This window comes from Hyperolius riggenbachi, chromosome 9 (genome assembly GCF_040937935.1).
Source record: "Hyperolius riggenbachi isolate aHypRig1 chromosome 9, aHypRig1.pri, whole genome shotgun sequence".
Lineage (NCBI taxonomy): Eukaryota > Metazoa > Chordata > Amphibia > Anura > Hyperoliidae > Hyperolius > Hyperolius riggenbachi.
Window position 1 is genome coordinate 63,746,122 of NC_090654.1, and position 17,959 is coordinate 63,764,080.

General features: G+C 48.5%; 1 protein-coding gene across 1 annotated transcript; it reads right to left on the bottom strand.

The window, feature by feature from the left end:
- Positions 1-6,989: 6,989 nt before the first annotated feature.
- Positions 6,990-13,465, bottom strand: INKA1 (inka box actin regulator 1). Its single transcript, XM_068251554.1, has 2 exons — positions 13,335-13,465; positions 6,990-7,965 (listed from the first exon to the last, which is right to left on the bottom strand). The coding sequence occupies exon 2, from the start codon at positions 7,960-7,962 to the stop codon at positions 7,093-7,095; it is 870 nt and encodes a 289-aa protein (XP_068107655.1). The 5' UTR covers positions 7,963-7,965; positions 13,335-13,465; the 3' UTR covers positions 6,990-7,092.
- Positions 13,466-17,959: the final 4,494 nt, after the last annotated feature.

Sequence of the window (17,959 nt, forward strand, 5' to 3'; positions counted from 1 at the left end):
GGAAAGGAGGACAGATTGATAGAACATTGGTGGGGATGGGGGTAGATAGAGGGTTGATGGGGACAGGGTGGGAATGGACAAAACATTGATGGGACAGATAAAGGGTTGATGGAGATCGATAGAAGGTTGATGGGGTGGAGGCAGATAGAGGGTTGATGGAGTGGGGATGGATAGAATAGAGGGTTGATGGGGAAGAATTGGAGATGGATAGAATGTTGATGGGGCAGGGCAGGTAGAGGTGCGATGGTAAGGAGTGTGAACACAACTTTACATTGCACAGATTTTACCAGCCTGGCTTCCTTTCACCAGTGCCAGGACTTCATCACAAACGTCTGTAAGCCAGATTTAAATTAGCAGAATAAAAGGCATTTAGGAATGGAAAATGATAGCTGTTCATCTCCATGCATGCCTCCCTGCAGAGAGGATGTTGTGGATAGAACTGACATGTGAGGGTGCGTGTCACTGTGTGTGTCTGACCAGTCTGTGTGTGTGTGTGTGTGTGTGTGTGTGTGTGTGTTCAGGACATGTGAAGGTGCGTGTCACTGTGTGTGTTTGTTTAGGACATGTGCAGATGCCTGTCACTGTGTGTGTCTGACCTGTGTGTGTGTTCAGGACATGTGAAGGTGCGTGTCACTGTGTGTGTGTGTTCAGGACATGTGCAGATGCCTGTCACTGTGTGTGTCTGACCTGTGTGTGTGTTCAGGACATGTGAGGGTGCGTGTCACTGTGTGTGTCGGACCAGTGTGTGTGTGTTCAGGACATGTGAAGGTGCATGTCACTGTGTGTGTCTGACCTGTGTGTGTGTGTTCAAGACATGTGTAGGTGCGTGTCGCTGTGTGTGTTCAGGACATGTGAAGGTGCATGTCACTGTGTGTGTCTGACCTGTGTGTGTGTGTTCAAGACATGTGTAGGTGCGTGTCGCTGTGTGTGTGTCTGACCATTGTGTGTGTTCAGGACATATGAAGGTGCGTGTCGCTGTGTGTGTCTGACCAGTGTGTGTGTTCAGGACATGTGAAGGTGCGTGTCACTGTGTGTGTCTGACCAGTGTGTGTGTGTGTGTTCAGGACATGTGAAAGTGTGTATCTGACCTGTGTGTGTGTGTGTTCAGGACATGTGTAGGTGTGTGTCTGACCAGTGTGTGTGTGTCTGACCAGTGTGTGTGTGTGTTCAGGACATGTGAAGGTGCGTGTCACTGTGTGTGTCTGACCAGTGTGTGTGTGTGTGTTCAGGACATGTGAAAGTGCGTGTCACTGTGTGTGGCTGACCAGTGTGTGTGTGTGTGTGTTCAGGACACGTGAAGGTGCGTGCCGCTGTGTGTGGCTGACCAGTGTGTGTGTGTGTGTGTGTGTTCAGGACATGTGAAGGTGCGTGTCACAGTGTGTGTCTGACCAGTGTGTGTGTGTGTGTGTTCAGGACACGTGAAGGTGCGTGCCGCTGTGTGTGTCTGACCAGTGTGTGTGTGTGTGTTCAGGACATGTGAAGGTGCGTGTCACTGTGTGTGTGTGTGTGTTCAGGACATGTGAAAGTGCGTGCCGCTGTGTGTGTCTGAGCTGTGTGTGTGTGTTCATGACATGTGAAAGTGCGTGCCGCTGTGTGTGTCTGACCAGTGTGTGTGTTCAGGACATGTGAAGGTGCGTGTCACTGTGTGTCTGACCAGTGTGTGTGTTCAGGACATGTGAAGGTGCGTGTCACTGTGTGTGTCTGACCAGTGTGTGTGTTCAGGTCATGTGAAGGTGCGTGTCGCTGTGTGTGTCTGACCAGTGTATGCGTGTGTGTGTTCAGGACATGTGAAGGTGCGTGTCGCTGTGTGTGTCTGACCAGTGTGTGTGTTCAGGACATGTGAAGGTGCGTGTCACTGTGTGTGTCTCACCTGTGTGTGTGTTCAGGACATGTGTAAGTGTGTTACTGTGTGTGTCTGACCAGTGTGTGTGTGTGTGTTCAGGACATGTGAAGGTGCGTGTCACTGTGTGTGTGTGTGTGTTCAGGACATGTGAAAGTGCGTGCCGCTGTGTGTGTCTGAGCTGTGTGTGTGTGTTCATGACATGTGAAAGTGCGTGCCGCTGTGTGTGTCTGACCAGTGTGTGTGTTCAGGACATGTGAAGGTGCGTGTCACTGTGTGTCTGACCAGTGTGTGTGTTCAGGACATGTAAAGGTGCGTGTCGCTGTGTGTGTCTGACCAGTGTGTGTGTTCAGGACATGTGAAGGTGCGTGTCACTGTGTGTGTCTGACCAGTGTGTGTGTTCAGGTCATGTGAAGGTGCGTGTCGCTGTGTGTGTCTGACCAGTATATGTGTGTGTGTGTTCAGGACATGTGAAGGTGCGTGTCGCTGTGTGTGTCTGACCAGTGTGTGTGTTCAGGACATGTGAAGGTGCGTGTCACTGTGTGTGTCTCACCTGTGTGTGTGTTCAGGACATGTAAAGGTGCGTGTCGCTGTGTGTGTGTCTGACCAGTGTGTGTGTGTGTGTGTGTTCAGGACACGTGAAGGTGCGTGTCGCTGTGTGTGTCTGACCAGTGTGTGTGTGTGTGTTCAGGACATGTGAAGGTGCGTGTCACTGTGTGTTTCTGACCAGTGTGTGTGTGTTCAGGACATGTGAAGGTGCGTGTCACTGTGTGTTTCTGACCTGTGTGTGTGTGTGTGTTCAGGACATGTGAAGGTGCGTGTCACTGTGTGTGTCTGACCAGTATGTGTGTGTGTCTGACCAGTGTGTATGTGTGTTCAGGACATGTGAAGGTGCGTGTCGCTGTGTGTGTCTGACCTGTGTATGTGTTCAGGACATGTGAAGGTGCGTATCATTGTGTGTGTCTGACCTGTGTGTGTGTTTTCAGGACATGTGAAGGTGCGTGTCACTGTGTGTGTCTGACCAGTGTTTGTGTGTGTGTGTGTGTGTGTGTGTATGTGTGTTCAGGACATGTGAAGGTGCGTGTAACTGTGTGTGTCTGACCAGTGTGTGTGTGTTCAGGACATGTGAAGGTGCGTGTAACCGTGTGTGTCTGACCAGTGTGTGTGTGTGTGTGTGTGTGTTCAGGACATGTGAAGGTGCGTGTCGCTGTGTGTGTCTGACCTGTGTGTGTTCAGGACATGTGAAGGTGTGTGTCACTGTGTGTGTATGTGTGTGTGTTCAGGACATGTGAAGGTGCGTGTCACTGTGTGTGTCTGACATGTGAAGGTGCGTGTCACTGTGTATGTCTGACCAGTGTGTGTGTTCAGGACATGTGTAGGTGCATGTCTGACCAGTGTGTGTGTTCAGGACATGTGAAGGTACGTGTCACTGTGTGTGTCTGACCTGTGTGTGTGTGTGTCTGACCAGTGTGTGTGTTCAGGACACGTGAAGGTGCGTGTCACTGTGTGTGTTCAGGACATGTGAAGGTGCGTGTCACTGTGTGTGTCTGACCAGTGTGTGTGTGTGTGTGTGTTCAGGACATGTGAAGGTGCGTGTAACTGTGTGTGTCTGACCAGTGTGTGTGTGTTCAGGACATGTGAAGGTGCGTGTAACCGTGTGTGTCTGACCAGTGTGTGTGTGTGTGTGTGTGTTCAGGACATGTGAAGGTGCGTGTCGCTGTGTGTGTCTGACCTGTGTGTGTTCAGGACATGTGAAGGTGTGTGTCACTGTGTGTGTGTGTTCAGGACATGTGAAGGTGCGTGTCACTGTGTGTGTCTGACATGTGACGGTACGTGTCACTGTGTATGTCTGACCAGTGTGTGTGTTCAGGACATGTGTAGGTGCGTGTCTGACCAGTGTGTGTGTTCAGGACATGTGAAGGTACGTGTCACTGTGTGTGTCTGACCTGTGTGTGTGTGTGTCTGACCAGTGTGTGTGTTCAGGACACGTGAAGGTGCGTGTCACTGTGTGTGTTCAGGACATGTGAAGGTGCGTGTCACTGTGTGTGTCTGACCAGTATGTGTGTGTGTTCAGGACAGTCACACAGGAAGGAGCAGATCATTTCCCATATCAGTGGGGTCTATATTGTAAGGAGAAGGGTTAATATGTAATCATGACTGTCCCAGCTGCCGCCATCCCCTCCTGATCCTCCGACCATCCGAGCGCAGTGACTCTTTGTCTGCAATATGATCCTATATAGCCGAGGGCAGCATGCAGCTTAGTGTCCCTTACCATATTCCAGCACTGACAATATCCACAAGTGACATCTCTGGCTGCACTAAGGGACAATGACGGTTTATCCTGGCCCAGCGACTGAAGGTTTTGTGACCATAGATTTTTGGGGGGAAGAATTTGGAAAAAGTGACATGTAATATGTGTTGTGTTTGCTCATGAATGGATGACTTTTATGTGATGACTACAGCAGAGATTTGTGTTTATAGTCACTGGCTTGTTTTTATATTGTCAGAGTCAGCGTGGCATCCCGCATGACAAGGAAACGTGAGCTGTTTTAAGAGCTGAATCTTTGGTCTATCCAGATATAATCAGAGCAGAGCTAATCCTCGTGCAGATGTACAATAGGACCATTTGTGCTTGTTTTACGCATTGGTGCATGTACAATCATGCAGCTGGACTCCCTGCTGAGCAGTCTGCGATGTCCTTTGGTTCATGTGTGTGTAATAGATAAAGACCCTTCTGCAACATCACCTAATCCATGGCAGATGCAATGTAAAAGCAACAAACCTGACACCACAGTAGCAAACTCTGTAGTGTTGGTGTCTGAATTTGGCACATCTGATTCTAAACACCCAGAGACTCCTGTCAGCACACAACGAGCAGACATGGTCAGGAGAAACATTAAAGCACCTCATAAATCTGTGAAGCTAGTATAACGGCACTTCACCACAGAGGAGGGGTGCACTTGGTGTGGAGTGCCATTATACTAGCATCACAGATTTATGAGATGCTTTAAGGAACTGACTGTATATGTGCCTCTGTAGAAGTGGTTGTTTACCACAAAACTGGCAGGCCATTACTTGGAACTCTGCATGTGAATGTTATTCCTTGATCTGTATGGATTTAACCCTCCTGGCGGTAACCCCGACCTACACTCGGGGTAGCCGCCGCAGAGGATTTCTTTGCCCCGGGAGGGATTTTTTGGATAAAACTTTTGTAAAGCTTTTAGCTAGCGCTCTAGCTACCATTGCCCCCCCCCCTCCAAGTCCTTCCTCTCTGCTCCAATCCCCCCGATCGCCGCCATTATACGTACCCCCCAGGGATCCTGCGATGGCGCAGCCTCTCCAATCAGCTCCAGGCGTCGCTATGGGGAGGATCGGGATTGAGCATGATGTCAGACGTCATGTCTGATCGTCGCCATAGCGACGACTGAAGCTCATTGGGGAGGCTGCGACTCTCGTGGGATCGCGGTTAGGTAACATATAGTGGCGGCGATTGGGGGAGATCAGAAGGGTGCGGGGGACTTGGGGCACAATGGTGGCTAGCCTAGTGCTAGCTACAAGCTTTACAAAAAGTTTAATTCAAAAAATCCCTCCCGCGGACGCAGCCTCAGAAACTGCGTACCGCCAGGGAGGTTAAAGCATTTTGCTCTAGAATAAAGACTGCAGAGTGACAAGTGTGAACGGCTCCCATTTATAAAATAGAATTCGCTCACTGTCAGTTTAGTGATGAGCAGAGAACAGACAAAAAATGTTCAGCTCAAGTGGGAACACAGCCTCAATGTTTGAAATAGGCTTAGCTAGTACAGTACTATACCACACTCTATCTAGCTATCTATCTATCTATATATACATACCATGAACTCTATTAAATTGAAAGTATATTAACCTTGGGGAACCCAGTCTTTAAGCACAGCAGAGCCAACAAATAGCCTATACATTTGGACTATGGGTGCTGCCGGCAATTTGTGCGGGTTGGTTAGTTGAGTTCCGGATAACTGGGACTCTGCTGTATTCCTCTCTCATTGGGGTAGATTTACTAAACTGCGTGAAGCAGAAAAAAGTGCATAAAGTCTTACGCACAATGAGTAGAGCGTAATGCATTGCATGTAATTGCATTCTGCTCTGCTCATCGTTAAGCAGAATACGCATGTTATTCTGCTTAAAGGATACATCTGGGAAAGCAATAAGAATCAGATTTACTTACCTGGTGCTTCTTCCAGCCCCTGGAAGCCTATGTGCCCCTTGCCGCAGCTCTTCTCCAATCCGGTGTCCTGGGGTCCCTTCCGTTGCAGCCACCGACCTGCATGCGCATGGCAGGGACCCCGGGAGACCGGCTTGGAGCAGAGCTGCGTCAAGGGACACACAGGCTTCCAGGGGCTGGAGGAAGCACCAGGTAAGTATATTTGAATTTATCACTTTCCCAGATGTATCCTTTAATGCAGTTTAGTGCACACACCCCTTTATCTGTTTTAGCTCATGATTTATCTCTCCTCATTTAACTGAACTCATGATTTAGCTCTCCTTGGGGTGGATTTAATATCCTATGGTAAAACTGAATTGCGCAGATTATTTACAACCAGGGCCGTGGAGTCGGAGTTGTGGAGTCAACCATATTTTGGGCACCTGGAGTCGGTGGTTTCAATAAACTGGAGTGGGAGTCGGATGATTTTTGAACCATTTTTGAGCCTTTGTAAAAATTAGACTAAGGAGTTGGGAGTCTAGGAGTCGGAGTCTGTAGTTTCATAAACTGAGAAGTCAGATGATTTTTGTACCGACACCACAGCCCTGTTCATGACACTGGTGTTCCGCAATTAGCACAACGTGTATACCGTCCATATTACTATGGTTACCATGGCAATGAGAGCGTTGCTCATTGCTCAGTAAGAAGCTCAATACACAAAGGTCTGAATTGGAATAAGTTCAGTTATAAGGCAATGAGCAGCTATGAGGGTAGGTGTGGATGGAGCACACACCATCTGGGATCACCAGGAGACTGTTAGCATATGAAGAAACAGGTCTACAATCCCTGTCTGCATTTACATGACAACAGAGGCTGGGGGGGTTGTGTACTGACAGCAATGAGGATTCCTGCTGTGACACTGACTAATTAGCTCCCCCCATGTCACCAAACTACAGACAGCCAGGCTTGACATTCTGAAAAAAAGGGTTTATTGTAAAATAAAATAATAATAATTATAAAAAATACAATAATATAAAAGCTATATACATATACAAAACACACTTCCTGGCAAGACTCAGAAGAATCCGGCACTCTCATTGCATATGATTGGCTGCCGGCTGCGGCAGTGTATCAGGCCAGTCGAGGCCTCAGCAATGTCCGAGAGGGATTGGTGGTAAAAAGGGGAGAGTGGCCGGCAGCCCAGTTGAGGACAGGATAAGCGCTTTGCGGCCTCTTGTTCCGACCGCCGAGTCCGTGAAATATTGCCTAGTCGCTTCTTTACGTTACCGGACAGGCTGACGAGAAAGCCTTGTGGCTTGTTCAGCCAGCGCGTCCGCCGGTCTTCTTCCTCGCCGTTCTCAGGAAGGTCCATCCACTGCTTGACCAGGTCGGCAAAACTGTTGTCGCCCAAAACCAAAGGTTGTCGGCTGCGGCTCTGGGAGAGCAGACAGCCCGTCCAGTCCTGAGAGTCGACCCCTAACCCGATGCCCCCCCACTGTTCCAGGCAAACATCCGATGTGGATTTAGGGCGGACCCTGGTTTGTCGGCTACGTAGTAGTCCACCAGAAGACAAACGCGAACAAGGTGGCACGTTATGTCTGCGCAACACCGGAGGAGCCGGACTCTGATCTTCCTCCTCTACCTCATCCTCCTCTTCCTCTCCTCGTAGAGAACTTCCCGACACCTCTGAGTACCCAGAATCCCATTCCAGGCCGCGCTGGCCACAGCTCACTGGCGACACATCATTGGGCAGATCAACACAGCAGGCGGAGTCAGCTTCTGACAAGTCCGAGGTGCGATGGGAAGCGCGGAGGTCGCGTTTGACTGGCCTGCGAGGGGGAGGAGCTGCAGATTCCATAGCGGGAGGAGACGGCGGAGGTGCAGAGCGTTTCAGGTCATGCAGAACGCGAAACATGCACTCCATTTGTGTTGTAGATTTCTTCATAGACTGCAAGAGAAAAGAGACAATATGTCAGCATTACAATGTATTCAGCACATAACAAGGCAGTGACTTTACAGACAGCTCTGATATCCTTGCTTCATCGCTTACACTATAGAGACAATCTGTGATTATCATCCTGCCCTCCTACGCTCCCTGCAAGACGCTCGGCGCGGTTTCGCTCAGGTGGTTGACGAGCTGCAACATGACGTGCCGGAGCTGGTTCAGGCAGTGGGTGAGGGGGCTAGCTGCACGCCCTAAATCCTTGGCACACGCTCCACAGCACAGGGAGGGGGTGCAGCCTACAGAATACATACCCTGAGGCACGAGGCAAAGAAAGAAGGGCAGACTCATTTATATTCCACATCCCCCCACAGGGAGCAGGCTTTGACATACAGGAGCCTGCACACAACACACAGCCTGGGGCTACAACACTACAAGACTCCTCCAGCGGATTAACCCTCTCCCTGCTGCCTTGTGTGTCACTTGCCTGCTGACTCTGGACATTTCTCTCCCCATCTGCTTAACATCTGTGGCTGTGAGGCTTTGTTCTGAGCCTATGTAATGCACAGCTCTCCATGCAGCCTGCTTACAGCGGACCTAAACTCAGAACTTCCTCTCTGCTCTAAAAGATAAGCAACAGCATAATAAACGTTAACAAAAAAACATTTGTTACAACTGATACAAACTCTGCAATAAATCTGCAGTGTGTCTACTTACTGCTTTCATAGAAGCAGACGTAGAGTTAACATCCTGTGTTTACAAATTAACAGCTCTCCCAAGACAGCCATCTGACACAGTTTAGAGATCAAATTACAGTTGTGATTAGTCACAGATGATGGGGAATTAAGCAGGCCAAACCAGGCATGGGCAAACTCGGCCCTCCAGCTGTTACGGAACTACAAGTGCCACAATGAATTTGCCTTTATGAGTCATGACTGTGGCTGTCAGACTCCTGCAATGCATTGTGGGACTTGTAGTACCTTAACAGCTGGAGGGCCAAATTTGCCCATGCCTGGGCTAAACTCTCTGAATGCATACAGCGTGCACTTCTGTAAGTTTTCCTTCAGTCCCGTGCAAGCGTATAGGTCCACTTTAAGTAATGCATTATACTGCACACAGTCTCATCCAATGACAATCTGCGCCTGCATCCACCCAAATCATCATCGGTCCTGCATATAAAGTGATCATGTGATGTGATAACTGCTGGGAATGGGATCTGTGACCCGCCCCCAGGCCTGACTCATCGCTCAAATACAGGATTTCACTTTGGCAAATACATTTGCATAATATTAGCATTTACAAAGAATAATGTGCATCTCATTGACTCATCTCTACACCCAGTATTATGATAACTATTTTTTCCCCTGTATGGTCTGCTGTTGAGCTACAGGTCTCAGTAGGCCTTGCTTTACCTTGCTGGGATTTGCAGTTCAGTAATAACTTTCAGAGATGGTTTAAGAGGAACTTGGGCCCTAGGTACTAGGCTTGAGCTGCCACTGCTTGCCATATGACCTTTATGGTAAATAGCAGAGTGAGGAGGGGCAACCGGGCCCCTAAATATGCAAGAGGCCCTAGACATCTGTCTAGGTTGCCTAGTGAATAATATGGCTTTGATAAAGCGAAGGCTCAAGATGAAATAAAGCCCAAGGCAGACTAATAACCATTGTTTCACTAAATAAACTTTTTGGTAAGGTGTGGAGTAAGAGAAGGTGACAGTTGGGGCCCTTGCCACACACTTGATACCAGGTATCTGCCTAGGGTGCCTTGTGCATAATCCTGCTCTGGGGCAAATACACCTGAACTTGTGAACTTTAACCAATCGGATTTCAGGTTTCCTAACAGTGCCTACTGTAAGATTTGTTCTCTGCATACTACCAGCAGACACTCTTAACACCTTCATACATGCTGTGACCACTATATACTACTAATATGTCTTGTGCTCTCTGTATCCTATGAATAACATAGGAAACCCGTACATTTTGTGACCTTTCTATTCTACCAATACTGTCATACTATACTACCCATTCTGCACCTGTCTGCCTTGTATACATGTTAAGTACTCCGTATCCTACTGATACAAATGCCTGACACCCTCATACATGTTGTGTTCTCTATGGCACCAATAAATATACCCATTCTACAGTAAACCATGCATTGTCTTCCTGGGACAGGGGATGTGTCTTCTTTGCTGGCACACATGATCTGACCTACTGATGATCTATGATGAATCCTTATATGCGATTGCGCCATGCGGTGTGTAACTGACGATTAGTGTCAGTAAGTATCGTTTATATTCGTGGTGTGTGATGACTCTCGTCCCCTGGGGGGAAACTATTCTATTTTGTGTTAGTCACATCTCTGTCATGTCCACCATGGCTTCCTGTCCCCAGCACAGGCTGCACCCCTCTTCCTGTCCCCACCACAGACTGTGCCAACAGCTACAGTGGGAAACCTAGAGGTGACACTTGTCATCCTGTGCTGTGTCACCTTGTCATCACACCATGGACCCTGCTGCACAAAACTTATTCCACGACTTATCAGTCCTTATCATTTCTTCAGCTATAAAACATTACAGTCAGAAATGTGTCCCTAATTAACTTAAATGACAATTATCACGAAAAATGCAAAATACATACGTATAAAACGTAGATTTCTTCCAGAGTAGGAAGCACTATAAACTACTTTTTTCTTATGTTGCTGTAACTTACATTAGGTAGCAAATATCTGATAGATCTGACTAGTCTGTCTCCTCATGGGGGATTCTTAAGGATATTTTTCAAATGCACTTCCTGAAAGGCATTTACTCGGTCCAACTGGTAAAATAGTATGCAAATGAGTAGGGAGGCTGGTCTGGATATCTGTATATATCTTTTCCAGGGATTGCCTTTGTAAATAATTAAGGTAATACTGAGAATCCCCCATGAGGAGATGGACTAGTCCAAAATCTGTCAGTTCTGTCACTCTTTTACTGCCTCTTGTGATAGCAACATAGGAGAAAAGTAATTTATAGTACATTTTACTATTGGAGAAAAGTACATTTTAAGAGCAGGTATTTCAAACTGATTAATTTTTCATATTAGGCAAGACAAGTTATGAGATGGTGATAGTGCATCACAGTCAAAATATCTTCCACTGATCACAAATAGATATGTATTTCCAGTGAAGCCCCTCAGAAGGAATGCAGTGTTTTCTTTATACACAGTGGGGCAGATTTATCCAGTCCACTGCCACTGGAGTAGTTGCCCAGGGCAACCTGTCTTATTTTAGCTGGTCAATGAAACGAGCATTCTGATTGCTTGCTCTGGGCAGTTTCCTTTGGGTCTGATCCCTGCACACTGTCAGTTCTGCAGATTCCTGCAGCCTGACAGATCCCAGTAAACTCCCCATCCTGCATGCGCTGCATTCGCTGCCATATATGACACTGCGGCTAGTCGATGCAACATGCACAGAAAATGCAGAATTCTAAATATGAGAATCATTCCACTAGATCTAGGCAACCACTGGAAGGAAGGGAAATCTACTAGGAAATCAGTGGAATTTTTTCCCACTGTCTTAAGGTGCCCACTAATGATACAATTCTAATTGTACAATCTTACCACTTATATGTAATATAAGGGTCTACCTAAAGTATATTTTTCCATTTGTTCTTCAACTACATAGACTTGGTAAGATTGTACAATCAAGATTGTATCATTAGTGGGCAACTTTAGTCTTGGCTTTATAAATATGATTAATATAATACAACTAATGTAATGAAAGCAGGATTGCCACAGGAAGAGAAGTGGATGCAGATGTGGCCAGCTGAGCCCAGAACTGCTACCACCTCCCCCCATCTATTCCCTTCTGTCAGCTGCCTGAGTGACTGTCTGTGTGCCGCCTGCGCAATGCTACAACCAAACCTGAGCCCCATGTGACACCTCTGCACAACAAGCCTCCTGCCTGTCCCAACTTGTAGTCAGAATTCACTTCCAGCCAGCCACACACACACACACACACACACACACACACACTTCTCCTTGTACAGACACTACTTGTAACACCGAGACTGCTCCTCAGACACAGAGACTGTAACACAGAGACCGCTCCTCAGACCCAGAGACTGCTTGTAACGCTCTCAGACAGCTCCCATTCCCAATACATCCACATCTCCTAAAACAGAGACATTGGCTTGTAACACAGAGACCGCTCCTTGTACAGAGACTGCTTGTAACACAGAGACTGTTTGTAACACAGAGACTGCTCATCAGACACAGACTGCTTGTAACACAGAGACCGCTCCTTGTACAGAGACTGCTTGTAACACAGAGACTGCTCATCAGACACAGACTGCTTGTAACACAGAGACCGCTCCTTGTACAGAGACTGCTTGTAACACAGAGACTGTTTGTAACACAGAGACTGCTCATCAGACACAGACTGCTTCTTGTACAGAGAATGCTTGTAACACTGAGGCTGCGCTCAGACACAGAGTCCCAGCCCTACAGAGTCCTCAGACCCAGAGACTGTAACAAAGAGACCGCTCCTCAGACCCAGAGACTGCTTGTAACGCTCTCAGGCAGCTCCCATTCCCAATACATCCACATCTCCTAAAACAGAGACATCCCCTAATACAGTGACGGCTTACGAATATATTTATTCAACTGCAGAGACTGCATTTCATACAGTGAATCCCCCTATACTGACTACTAATATACAGTTTGCACTGCAGAGACTGACTGCATGCACAGCAGAGAACACATCTGTAATAAAGGGACTGCTTGTAGCCACACAGATCTCTTCTCTCTCTAGGCAGGAAACTCTGAGGATTATTTTCAGACACAGCAGCCAGCCACATGTGACAACAAGAATGTCGCCCCCCCCCCCCCCCCCCCAAAAAAAAGAAAGAAAGCCACACTTGGTGGAGGAACTACAGCTCCCAGCAGAACTACCACTTTGTTTCTCACATCAGGGGCAGAGGTCTCCTATTTCTATCCATGCGGTTAATATACATATAAACCCCTTCCCACATGTATGTAGCGCCCTACAGAAGGGCAGATGTGGTTCTAAGATGCCCAGACAGAAGGGTAGATAAGATGAATGTTGCCCATCCACAGTACAGTGGCAGATCCGGGTCCACATTTCCTTGCATGTTTATCTTGCCCTCTATAGAAGGGCAGATTTGGGTCTATGATGCTCAAGCAGAGCAGTAGAGTTGGATATATGCCCACTTCTCCCACAGTGGTACATTTTGGCTGCAGTTGCCCCCCATTGATGAGCACATTGGGTCTGTGTTGCCCCCCCTGCAGGAGGGCAGATTTGGCTCAGCAGGCGCAGACATGGGTGTGTTTGGGCCCCCATAGTGGATGAGAATGAGGCCCACGTTGCCCCTGACTCACCAGCTGGTTGATGATGATGGGTACAGAGAGGTGTCTGCATGCTCCGGACCCCGCTGCCTGCACAGGTCCTCTTATGGCAGATCAGCTCTTCCTCTTTCCCACTTTCTGCTTCTCGCAAATCCCAAATTTGCTTTTAGGTTGTACCTGACCACGCCCCCATCCCTCTGGCCGGGCATCAGCCAATCAGAAGAGCGCAGTGTGCAGAGAGTTCTCTGCGCTGAGGGAAGTTCTGTGTCCAATCTAGAGAGACGTGTGATGATAATAAGTAGAAGTGGAATATGAATAGTGCGTATTGTAGCTGGAACATCACATCAACAGAGAGAGAGAGAGAGAGAGAGAGCAGGGAGATATATGGAGGGGTCTGTCTGTGTAGAGTGGTACCCCCGGGGTGGAGGGCAGTAGTGGGGGAGGATAGGAGACTGCTGGCCTGAGGGGCAGATTTTCCAGTAATTAGAAGGGGGGGGGGGGGGGGGGGGGGGGGGGGGGGGGGGGGGGGGGGGGGGGGGGGGGGGGGGTGAAGGGGGCAGTTGCCTCTGGCACACGTTAATGCATGAAGAGCCTATTTGTACTGTAATCTGTCACACCCCCCACTGCTACCAGCTGAGATTCCCTCCATCTAGCCAGCCTGATTGTCAAGAGACTCAATGTGTGGGGAGGTCCACTGTATTTTGTATAGCGCTTTGTTACAACTTCCCCAGCCACCAGAGAGATAGGTAGAGGGCCGCTCTCCTCTTGCGCAGATTGGCCGAAGTTACGGGACCGGTACCGGCAATACAGAAGATCAAGGGAACACACTTGACTTTCAGTTTTCTGCGCGCGTTTTTTTGCATACTTTTCTGCACACTAAGGCCCCGTTCACATCACAAACGCGGATGGCCATGCGTGCGGAACGCGTGCGGACCGCAACGCGTACGAATGCACGCCATCCGCGTTTGTGTGCGTTGCGTGGCTGATCCCATCACTGAAAGTGAATGGGACAGCCATGCGTTTTTACAAAAAATGCATTGCAGCATGCGTTCCCGGACTGCACAGGTCCGGAACGCATGCAGTGTGAACATCAGACATTGCACTCTATGCAATGTCGGATGTCGTTGCGTGTCGGCCACCTGCACGCGTTTCCAAAACGCGGCTGGAAACGCGTGCAGTGTGAACAGGGCCTAAAGTGTGTTTCCATGCAGGAAAACGCGCACGTTTTTTTCACAGCAGCTGATGTAAATGATAGAGGAAACTGCCAAAATGTGCAGAATCAGGATGCAGAATGTCATTTTTTTTCCTGCGTGCGAACAACACAGTAAGTGTGTACTAGCCCATTGATTAACATGAGTTCTCAGTTTTTCTGTGCAGAAAACGCGTACGAAAACAGTCAAGTGTGTTCCCTGCCTGAGGATGGCTGCGTGGGAGCTATCCGTGCAGTGCGTATGGGGCTGGAGGAAGCCCCAGGTGTGTGTAAAACGTTGAACTTAAAGGACCACTATCGCGAAAATTGTAAAATTTAAAATATATGTAAACCACATATAAATAGGAAGTATGTTTCTCTCAGAGTAAAATGAGCAATAAATTACTTTTCTTCTATGTTGCTGTCACTTAAGTAGGTAGTAGAATCGAACAGGACCGACAGGTTTTGGACTAGCCCATCTCCACATGGGGGATCTGCAGAGTTTTGTTTATTTTTAAAAGCACTTAGTGAATGGTAGTTGCTCCATCAAACTGCCAAAAAAGGTTGCAGGAGACTGGCCAGCATCATTGTACAAATCCTTTTCAGGGAATTATTTATAAAGAATAAAAGCCTTGCTGAGAATCCCCCATGAAGAGATGGACTAGTCCAAAGCCTGTCGCTTCTGTCCGATTTCTACTACCTACTGTAAGTGACAGCAACATAGGAGAAAAGCAATATATGGCTCATTTTACTCTGGAAGAAACATACTTCTTAGATGTACTGTATATGCCTACATATATTTTAAATTTTACAATTTTTCATGATAGTAGTCCTTTAAGTCATCTCTGGTACACTTTAACACAGTATATGGTCTTGTCACCGTCTGTCCCTCAGAGGGGCTCTCAATCTAACTTTACCATAGTCATATGTCTATCATCATCTAAGGACAATATTTTGGGGAAGCTCGTGCATGCACGGTATATAGCCACCAGTCTTCGGAAGCTCTCAGGTACACGAGTGCTTCTGAAGCCTCTGGAGGATTCTCGAAGGCATATTCAACTAGGTGGTTGAATACCTGTAACAGTGGTGAAAGCTGGGGAATTCAGTGAGTCGCCAGCCACTGCGTATACACCTCCTCAATCGCCCTGAGCCTCCTCGATCACGCTCCCGTAGCCAGAAGCCTTTTGTGCATGCACAATAGCATTTTTTTCTCTTGCTGCACAAGCGCTGAACTCTCCCGGCAACTGGAACGCAATGGAGGAGGCGCAAGGCATGGGGCCATACATGCAGCGTTAAAAGGGGGGTGGCGAAGGAATGGAGCACCGTGGAAAGACAACAAGGGACCAGGATAACCTTAGGGGGCTAGAAGAAGTCCCAGGTAAATAACTGGGCAACAGAATACGTCTTGGTTGTTAAAGATAACTGGACTTCTCCCTATTTGTTTTATTGGTTCAGATTTATAGATCTGCACAAAGCAGGAAGTATTGCATTTATAGCATATTTAAATTTCAGTACTTCAGTGGGTGCAATGACGCATTCATTCCACAGGAAGGGGTTCTCTTACAAATCCAGAGGTATACTGGCTGTATACTGTGTGCAATGTGACAGGGAAATCACCATGGGTACATTTGTGTAGTTTGCTAAAATATTTGAAGTGTATCATGATGAACTGACAAGGATTGTTTTATTTCTTTAGGAGAGTGCAGATGGCACTTCATGGTACATACAGAGATTGGATTAATGTTGGCGAAAAACAATCATATGTGATTGAGCTGGGGTAAAGTTTAGGGATAATTGCTGTACAGATTCCCGCTAAAGGCCAAAGCGCTAGCGCTATTCTACCCTATGGCAGTGTTCTCACTGTCACGATTGTCGCCGATCGTGGGTGAGCCAATCACAAATACTTTACCTGCAGCATTTTTAGAGCAATTCTGGAGCGATTGCGGTACAGTGCTTATAGAGCGCTGACCACGATCGCTCTGAAATCGCGGAAGTGTTCAGTGATCTTTACCGCTCTAATCGTGGTAAAATCACTAGAGCAAAACGCTAGCACTAAGCACTTTTAGATGTGAACGGGGCCTAAACATCAGCGGACTCTCCACTTACATTACAATCATCTCTGGCATCAAAACTGTAGTGCACGTACATGTAGCTGTTCTTTATACACAGGAAACAGAGCTACTGCTGTGACTGATAATGCCACGTGTGATGCTGCCATCTGCTGGTGCTGTTCAACTTCAGAAAGATCTTTCTGTCCACAGAAGCGATTGCTTAAAACTATTGTATTAACCACTTGATGACCCACCCTTTACCCCCCCTTAAAGGGATACTGTAGGGGGGTCGGGGGAAAATGAGCTGAACTTACCCGGGGCTTTTAATGGTCCCCCGCAGACATCCTGTGTTGGCGCAGCCACTCCCCAATGCTCCGGCCCCGCCTCCGGTTCACTTCTGGAATTTCTGACTTTAAAGTCAGAAAACCACTGCGCCTGCGTTGCCGTGTCCTCGCTCCCGCTGATGTCACCAGGAGTGTACTGCGCAGACACAGACCATACTGGGCCTGCGCTGTGCGCTCTTGATGACATCAGCGGGATCGAGGACACGGCAACGCAGGCGCAGTGGTTTTCTGACTTTAAAGTCAGAGATTCCAGAAGTGAACCGGAGGCGGGGCCGGAGCATTGGGGAGTGGCTGCGCGGGCACAGGATGTCTGTGGGGGACCATTAGAAGCCCCGGGTAAGTTCAGCTCATTTTCCCCCGACCCCCCTACAGTATCCCTTTAAGGACCAGCGCTGGTTTGATTGATCTGTGCTGGGTGGGCTCTGCAGCCCCCAGCACAGATCAGGGTGCAGGCAGGGAGATCAGATTGCCCCCCTTTTTTCCCCCCTATGGGGATGATGTGCTGGGGGGGTCTGATCTCTCCTGCCTGCTGTGGGTGGCGGGGGGGGGGGGGGCACCTCAAAGCCCCCCTCCGCGGCGAAATTCCCCCTCCCTCTCCTACCTGCTGCCTCCCCCTGGTGTTCCGGGCTGCACAGGACGCTATCCGTCCTGTGCAGCCAGTGACAGGATGTGGTCTGTCACATGGCGGCGATCCCCGGCCGCTGATTGGCCGGGGATCGCCGATCTGCCTTACGGCGCTGCTGCGCAGCAGCGCCGTACAAATGTAAACAAAGCGGATTATTTCCGCTTGTGTTTACATCTAGCCTGCGAGCCGCCATCGGCGGCCCGCAGGCTATTCACGGAGCCCCCCGCCGTGATTTGACAGGAAGCAGCCGCTCGTACGAGCGGCTGCTTCCTGATTAATTAGGCTGCAGCTGGCGACGCAGTACTGCGTCGCTGGTCCTGCAGCTGCCACTTTGCCGACGCACGTTATGAGTGTGCGGTCGGCAAGTGGTTAAACCTTATGCCTGGTACACAACATGAAATTTCCCATCAGATCGACGGGTCTAATTGATAATTTCCGACTGTTCCAAT

What these genes read in the sequence shown, in the direction of transcription:
- INKA1 (XM_068251554.1), bottom strand. Translation starts at nt 7,962, where the DNA reads ATGAAGAAATCTACAACACAAATGGAGTGCATGTTTCGCGTTCTGCAT.